The sequence below is a fragment of the Belonocnema kinseyi genome, chromosome 6 (genome assembly GCF_010883055.1).
Source record: "Belonocnema kinseyi isolate 2016_QV_RU_SX_M_011 chromosome 6, B_treatae_v1, whole genome shotgun sequence".
Classification (NCBI taxonomy): domain Eukaryota; kingdom Metazoa; phylum Arthropoda; class Insecta; order Hymenoptera; family Cynipidae; genus Belonocnema; species Belonocnema kinseyi.
Window position 1 is genome coordinate 109,896,995 of NC_046662.1, and position 8,504 is coordinate 109,905,498.

Below are 8,504 nucleotides of genomic sequence, written 5' to 3' on the forward strand. Positions count from 1 at the left end.
GAGGGAGCTCTTCTTAATATTTTGACACCAAAATCATGTCGATACACCTTACCGACTGCGAGTAAAGCCACCCACGCTTTAACTTGACAGACTGTAATAAAGGGTTAATTCCATCTGGCAGAGCAGCTTTGAATTATTTTCCTTATTTTCAACTTTAACTCCACCTGTTTTTTTCTTGGAGCAACAGTAGCAACATTGGAGTGATGAAAATACTTTACTATTCTGTGAATCTTCTTACAAATTCTCTTCATTCTTTTTTTCCAGCTACGACCTTTGTTGACAGAAAATTGTAGGGTGTGATCAAAACAAGAGATATTATGCCTAAATTCATCAAGCGAATTCACTGCAGCTGTGAAAACAGCAGCATTGTCATATACGATCGAGCATACATTTTTTCCAAATTCCAGTCTTCTATTACCTTCTCTAAATTAATTGCCAAATTAATCGCATTTGGCTTTTTATCTAAATGTTTAATACTTAGAGAAAAGCATCTAATTTTCAAATCTTTGTCGATATAATGTATTGTTACTCATACATATGGATCTTGAACCCTTAATGAGCATTTGTCTGTATCCAAAGACACACTATGCATTTTCGAGATATGTCTTTTTGGAGTTTCATACACATGATTATACGCTTTATAAACCTTTTTCCAGATGACTTTTTCGAAAGGTACATGATTACGTGGTTCCACAATACTTACAAAGTTCCGAAAACCTTGACATGAAATAATTTATACGGGAATTGATTTGAAACAATCAGTTGAGTTTTTGCTCGATTAATTATTTCGGCACGTTCTGAGGAGTATTCCTCATTAAATGTACATTTCCATTTCCTTCGTGGCCCATTAAATTTCGCTGCTGTTGCAGGAAAACTCACTTTTTGGTCATTCTCAATTACAGAACCAACGAAGCTGTAACATTATACAAAAATTAAGAGTACGTAAAAACATAGTTTGTTTCAAGACTCAAGGAAAATATTGCAAAATAGTGCCAAAAAAAAGGATTACTTTAAGTTATCAAAAATAAAATAAGGTAGCTTTGCATTTATAAAATGCTGTAATAGGTTAAGCAGTAACTTACTTTCAATTTGAATTTGGCACTTTGGGACCTAAATTGTTCTTATGCAGTAAGTGGTGGCTTAGTGATGACGTCGAGTTTTAGTATAAAAGTATTTCACCACGAACATGATACTTTATAACAAAATAATCCCTTATTCAGCTTGGCCGTTGACGCGGCATGCTGACGAATTCCGTGAAGGGTTATCTGACATCTTTGATTTTGTTACACCGACATAAAAACAATTCTTTCAGGCACAGGGGCCCTCAAAACATCTACACATGATGAAATCTATGAAAGACATTGTTCGTATAAAACAAATACAGTTTCATCACGATGAGAATGTAAACATGTTATCTGCAATGTCGAATCCTTTGGAAATTTCCGGAGGACGAATTCCAACGCTCTCACGTAGATATCGAATATATGTGAACTACACTGAAAACCCGAACGTCATATTTTTTCGAAACAAGTGAAGTTTCAAAATTCGGCAGCGACGTGTGGCGTGACTTTAAATTAATTATACAGGTCAGAAGAGGGAAGTGAAAAGTCGAAAGTAGGATTTGGGATATGGTAAAGTTGCGCAATCGAACCCTGTATAAATTGGACAATTCCATTTTAACTCGATTTGAAGATGCTTTGTGAACACAAATCATTGTAAAAATCTCCGATGCGACGTTCGTCTCACAACCGTGAGATAGGTGGTTACAGTCTGTAAAGGAATCAATACCATGATACAGCAAAAGCCTCGTGCACCCTAAGATCACGGAGCGACCCAAGGACAACCGCCTTCTGCATTTTTCCCGCAAGTGTTCTAGCATATTGTTGACATGCAGGGATGCTTTTTAGGCCATTAGAAAGTGAAAGCTTGGCACCTCCACGAGCGCCGATAATAAGGACGATCAGTTTAACAGAATATTCCGGGTACAATCGTTGCAACTCCATTATAAGGTGTCGATACCTCTCTTTCTTTTCATTCTCCTTGGCTATGATGTTTTTCTCAGCTGGTGCCGAAAATTCGATAACGAACATGGTTCGCTTCTCGAAGTCAAGAAGAACCATATCAGGCCTCGAGTGAGCAACAGAAACAATTGTCGAGAATATAAAGTTCCAGTATATGCGGCACTTCTCATTCTCGACAATTGACTCGATTTCCCTAGGAGCATTCAGAGGAGCGATACTAAGGTTAATGCCATAAGAGTGACAGAGATGGTAATAAAAAACTCTTAGTACCGCATTGTGCATTTAAATGTAGGTCGTTCCCGCGTGAGTTGGACAACTAGATAGTATGTGAGCTAAATACTCGGGGTGTGCATGGCACGACCTGCAGCTATAATCAGGAACGTCTTGGCTCAAAATGTGGCGACGGTATGTTAAGGTGGAAATGACACCGTCTTGGCATGCAAGAATGAAACCCTCTGTACCAGACTTCAATCCGGGCGATTTAAGGAAAGCAAACGTTAGCTCACAAGACATTGACTGATCCTTCACATTTCTGTGGAAGATACCGTGCATCCTCTTATCGAGTAGCTGTTCTCGAAAGTTTTTCTCTTGTGCTTTCTTAATCCGGGCTGTCAGGAGTGAGTACTCGAGATAGATAAGATTTGATGCATTTTGCTCACCCCTAATACTGAAGTCAAGTCCGAGTGTTTCAGGAGCCTCCTCCGCTGCTTTGTACAGAAATGCTCCTTTGCCCACTTCTTCGTGATTGCTGAGCATTTTAAGAAGAGGGTCTCTTCCATTTGCAACCCTATGTGCTGTATCCAAAATAATCCTGTTGTGAAGACATTCAAGACTCAATATTCCGCGACCCCCTTGACGGCGTGAGATGTACAGTCGCGGAACGAAAGACTCAAGATGCATGCTTTTGTTCATGTGCATAACCTTTCTTGTCCCGATATCAAGAGATCTGAGCTCGCTCTTCGTCCATGGAACTGCATCAAATGAATAGAGTAGTACCGGGACGGCAAGGATGTTCGTTGCAGATACTTTGTTCCTCGCCGACAGTTCGGAAGACCAAATCTGTCGGATGAGACGTTTGTATCTGCTTCGGAGAGTATTCTTTATAGATGTCACATCCTGAATGCGGCTCTGTGGCACGCCCAGGTATGTATAAGTCTCTCCAGCGCAAAGGTGTCGTATGGCGTTTCTATCAACGAGCTCAGGATCTTCAGGGATGCCATTAATTTTTCCTCGCTTCAAATAAACCTCGGCGCATTTTTCTAACCAAAATTCCATTCCAATATCCTTAGTATATCGTTCGACAATCCCCAGAGCTAGATGCAATTTCTCTCTGTTTTTAGCATAGATGTTAAGATCGTCCATGTAAAATACAAGAGTGACCTTGTACTTTCGATCTGCAGGTTTGCCGCACAAGTACCCGTCGGAATGGCGCAGTGCTAGAGACAGTGCCAATAATGTAATGCAAAAGAGGAGTGGGCTCATTGTGTCGCCCTGAAAAACACCTCTTTGAAACGTGACCTTATTAGTTGTCACAGGATTTTTGCCAGATGAGATAGTAAATCTGGTTTTCCAAAGCGGCGTCAATCTCTCTATGCACCCAACTATTTGCGGATGAACCTTGAAGATTTCCAAAAGACAGATGATAAGTCTATGGGATGTCGAATCGTAAGCTTTCCGATAATCAATCTAGGCCATCGATAGGGCACGCTGGTAGAATGCTGCATCTTTGCAAGCACATCTATCGATGAGCAGATTCTCCCGATATCCGGCTACGCCTTTCTTTGAGCCTTGTTGTTCATATATTTCTTGCCACACAGGTTCAATTGCCCGAACAATCCTATCATTTAGGATAGCTGTGAATATCTTATAAAGCGTGTTCAGACAAGTTATTGGCCTGTAGTTCTTCGGGTGAGCTAAGTTGCCTATTTTCGGCAGGAGTATTGTGCGCCCTTCCACAAACCACTCTGGAATCGGCTCTTCCGACTTCAAATATAACGTGAAAATACGGGCCAAATGCTGATGGGTTGAAGAAAACTTCTCCCACCAGAAGGTTTTTATATAATCTGGTCCCGGTGCGGAATAGTTCTTCATCCCTCTTAATACTTTTTTCACCTCCTCGGTAGTGATGGGTGGGCATTCTTTATCAGGTGTTATGAGGGCAACACATAACTCCTTGAAGCTATTTATATTTTCTGAGTCTTCGTCCAGTCTATGCTGAACTTCGTAGACTTCTCTCCAAAATACTTCGACCTCCTCTGGTTTGGGTGGATGTTCGACAGTAACTGGAGGGTCTTGGAAGAGTCGAGATGGGTCAGAGAGAAACTGTTGATTTTCTCTGACCCACCTCTCCCTCCGCTCTAGACTGCTCTAAGCGTCAGATAGTATACGTATTCTCTCAACAATATGCTGCCTGATGGTCAGCAGCTTTGACTTGTTAAGTGTGTGATAACGGGTTCGTTGCTGCGCAAAGTGCGATAGCTCCAGGTGTTTCTCGCACCACAGAGCATGCTTCCGTGCCACGTAACCCCGTTCACGGGCCACACTCGCATCGTAGCACTCTAGCAACTCCTGATTCAGTTGCTCCGTACACCCGAAGGTCCCGTACTCTGAGAGATCGCCCGGTTTCCCATGTTTTTCATTAATTTAGATCATTATAGTTTACAGCTAAACTCTAATACTTAAAATATTTTAAATAAATTTCGCTTTAATTTCTTTCCTGAAATTCGTTAAATTATCAATGAGCGTTTTTCGTTAATTATATATATATATATCTTGTAATTTGTGCGAAGAGTTTGACACAATGCAAACCAATTACTTTAATTCTTTAATAATATACCAGAAGGTTTCTTTATTCGTGATTAGGTATTGCTTTAGTTTATTATCTATGTATTGTTTAATGTTTATATTGGTCAAATAAATAATTTTGCAAGATTCGGAATAGTCAGAGAAGAATCGTGAGAGTTAATTAGCATCACAAGTTTCAGTCAAATAAATAGATGGAAAAATAGCGATGTTATGCGTCTGAGTATAGTAAAATGTAAAAACATGATATACTTCAGACTATGTGAAAGACCATGATGTTGGAATAACTTTATTGTAATCTTTTTTATTTTAAATATGTTATTTGAAAAAAATGATAATATCAGCATTACAGAACTAATTCAGATGAGAACGATAAAAACATGAATTAATAATAAATCATTCTGACTTTTTCTTAAATATAAGGACTTAGACAATTTCATTGTCATTGGTTTCATGTTTTTTCCTGATGATGAGAGCAATTGACTCTTGAAACGTTGGAAAATTTTTATAATGGAATAAAGGATCTTCTCAACATCACAGCCTTTTACTTCGTCCGAAATATGTCAGTTTCGTACATCTTACTATATTTATGAGTTTCATCCAATTTTCCTAAAACTTGAAAGATTAAGACCATTTGAAAACCACACAGATCACTCACTCGCTTTTATAGATATTTTTGTAAGATCTTAAGTTCAATCTTATTATGAGTCAATCATGTAACTGATCCTTTTAAGCGATGAGACCCCCATCAAACCCCTAAAACTAACAAATTATGTAAATTCACGCATTTTCATTTTTTGAGCGTTGGCCGGTTTTAGTTTCGGAGATATTCAGGTTTGCCTAAGTTGAGGTGAAAAATTACAATTTTCAACTTCGAGTGGAGGATGATATTGGCATTTTTCTCGAAAACCGATTTTCTTAAAATTCCAACATCAAAAACGTCTTGGAGACTCGTTTTTCATCTGACAGTACTAATTTCATATCTAAAATGCTTCTTCGCCTCTCAACCCACTACAAAGCAGCATTTCTGTCCGCGGTAATTGGTCATCATATCGAGTGCATCACGTCGAAGACAGAGGTGATTAACTCTTTTACAACGCTAGCGCAAAAAATGCACACTAATTTCGAATTGCCTGCATCTAGCATATGATGCACAATATAATATTTTTGTCTGAATGTCTTTAAAACAATTTAAGACATTAACAAAATTATTTGTAATTATTTAAATTTCTTACATAATGTTACGCAGAAACATGAATCCTTGTCACCAAAATTCGCATTAACTGCCTCCAACGCGATTTTCATGTACGTTTTAAAAATAAAGGGTTAGATTCTAAAAAGAATTATCATACGAAAATTCTTCGAGAACTACGTAAATGCCTTTTTTTACATATAAACTTTAGCTCCTTTCACCTAGGTTCATTAATTGCTAATTACACATTCGTATATAATATACATGGTGTTCTGCAAAAAGGGGACCACTTTGTGCACTGTAGTTTAGGAGATATTCGCATTTTTATGAACATATATCAATAGTATCGATTTTGAGGATTCGACGAGAAATAATACTGTAATATATGCTAAATGTCGTGACATTACACTAGCGTTCCTGTAGTGAGTGCAACTGGAAATTTATAATTTGAAAGCAAAAAATAATGCAGGTTAGTTTATGATACGTGCCGAATTCAGATTAGTTTCTCTCAAAAAGAAAGTTTTCGGAATTTTAACATTAAAAATGCCCCGGTGACTTGATTTTTAACAAACAGGGTTCGTTCTAGGCTTAAACTATCGGGAACTTATGCAGCTATGTTCCCCTATACGTAACTCTATATTGGAAAAGTCTACTTTTTCCCTGCGGAGCGTCACATATTGTAATTAACAACTTTGCAATGATTATTATAAATGTTTTGTGCACAATTATGAACAATGATGCTATATTGTGACAAATGATGAACGCAACTCCATGTTTAATTTCTTCAAAATTTTTTTAATTTACACACAAACACAGCTGCATCATAATTTCTATCATCCATTTTTCTTACCTTCTAAAGTCACGGCTCCAACAAGCGTAGATCACAGGGTTCATTCCGCTGTTGATCCATCCAAGCCACGTGACAGCAGCTGAAACAATTTCTTCTTGCCAAATGCATCTACTGCAAAACCCAGACCACAGATTTACAACGAAGAACGGTAGCCAACATACAATAAACACGCCCATTACAATACCCAGAGTTTTAGCGGCTTTCTTTTCTTTCGCGAATTTGGCTAGTTTCCTCGAAAGAGAAAAATTTTTGCCCATATGTTGCTTATTATTAATCCGCGCTGAGGGTAGCCTCGTTAATCCATTATTGTGGAGGATTGTCAGAGGTTCCTCTAAATCATGAAGATCCTCTAGCGTGCTAGAAGCCGTGCGAAATATATTTCTCGCATCAGATTTTGTGGCTCCCCCTCGATGTATTCTTAAGGTGAGTTGCAGTTCCCCTGAGGCCATCATAACTTGCTTCGTCCCAAGCTTAAGACTTCTCGTCTGTATCACTGCTGCTCTATATATCCTATAATATGTAAAGACCATCACAAACAGTGGTAAGTAGAAACTGATCGTCGAAGAAAATATGAGATATCCTAAATTTTCGGTGAATGGACACTTGTCATTAGGTACTTTCTCTGTTCGAACGGCTCTCCACCATGCTATCGCCGGAAAGGATATCGCACTTGAGCAGATCCAGACAACGGCTATCAAAATAGCAGCCCTCTTTCTACTCATCCTGGTTGGGTATGTAAAAGGATCAGTAATTGCCCAGTAACGATCCAGGCTTATGACACACAGATTGAGGATTGACGCTGTAGAAAAAAGCACATCTAGAGAACGCCAAACGTCACACCAGTCAATTGAGAAGAGCCAGCGATTCTCCAGGACTTCATAAATGGCGCTAAATGGCATCACCACCAGACCCACGAGGCAGTCAGCGAAAGCAAGGGAGGTCACAAAATAGTTGGTTGCAGTGTGAAGATAGCGCTCTCGAATCACGGCCAAAATCACCAACATGTTACCGAAAACCGTGGCCACGGAAAAGAGAAGGAGGACTACCGCTAGACCGGCACGTTCGGTGGCCAGTTCCCATAAATTTTCAACCCGCACACTCCAGGGCGAGCCCTTCCTGGAAAGGCTGATGTTATAAAAGCTCTGGTTAAAATAGAGTTCGTTCGATACAAGGGTTTCTTTGTGAAATCCTCCAAGCAAGTAGATGTCACTCTCATTCATCATCGTTGTTTATCTGCTAAAGTATGACCGATCTGGTGATCGAACTGCTTCAGCCTGTTCTTCCTCCCAGCTTCCTCCGTTTTCTATTTTTACCGAACCCGGCACGGTATTATTTTCCTGCAGCCCACCCTGGGTTGGTATATCGGGTCGCTGATTGAATAACCCGTCTTCTTGCTCGTGTTTTCTTATGCCGCCGCATTTTTCTTCGTTTTTCAATGTCAGAAAAGTCTTCGCTTGTATTTTAAAACACTTTAGTAAGGCTTCTACTATCCACGTTTTGCTATCTTTAAGGCAATACTCGTCCTTGTCAAGAAAATTAGTAGTATCAGTAGTAGCAGCAGTTGTGGTAGTAGTAGTAATAGTAGTAGTAGTAGTAGTAGTAGTAGTAGTAGTAGTATATATATATATATATATATATA

At 39.1% G+C, this 8,504-nt stretch overlaps 1 protein-coding gene across 4 annotated transcripts in view; it reads right to left on the bottom strand.

Annotated features, from left to right (window-relative positions):
- LOC117175057 (dopamine receptor 2-like) overlaps positions 1–8,504 on the bottom strand; it is a 336,274-nt gene that overhangs the window by 137,229 nt on the left and 190,541 nt on the right. For all 4 annotated transcript variants that reach the window (XM_033364594.1, XM_033364595.1, XM_033364596.1 and 1 more), the window contains one exon: positions 6,866–8,388. In XM_033364594.1, the coding sequence (XP_033220485.1) occupies positions 6,866–8,088 (1,223 nt within the window). In that variant the 5' untranslated portion in view covers positions 8,089–8,388. The remainder of the gene's footprint in view (positions 1–6,865; positions 8,389–8,504) is intronic.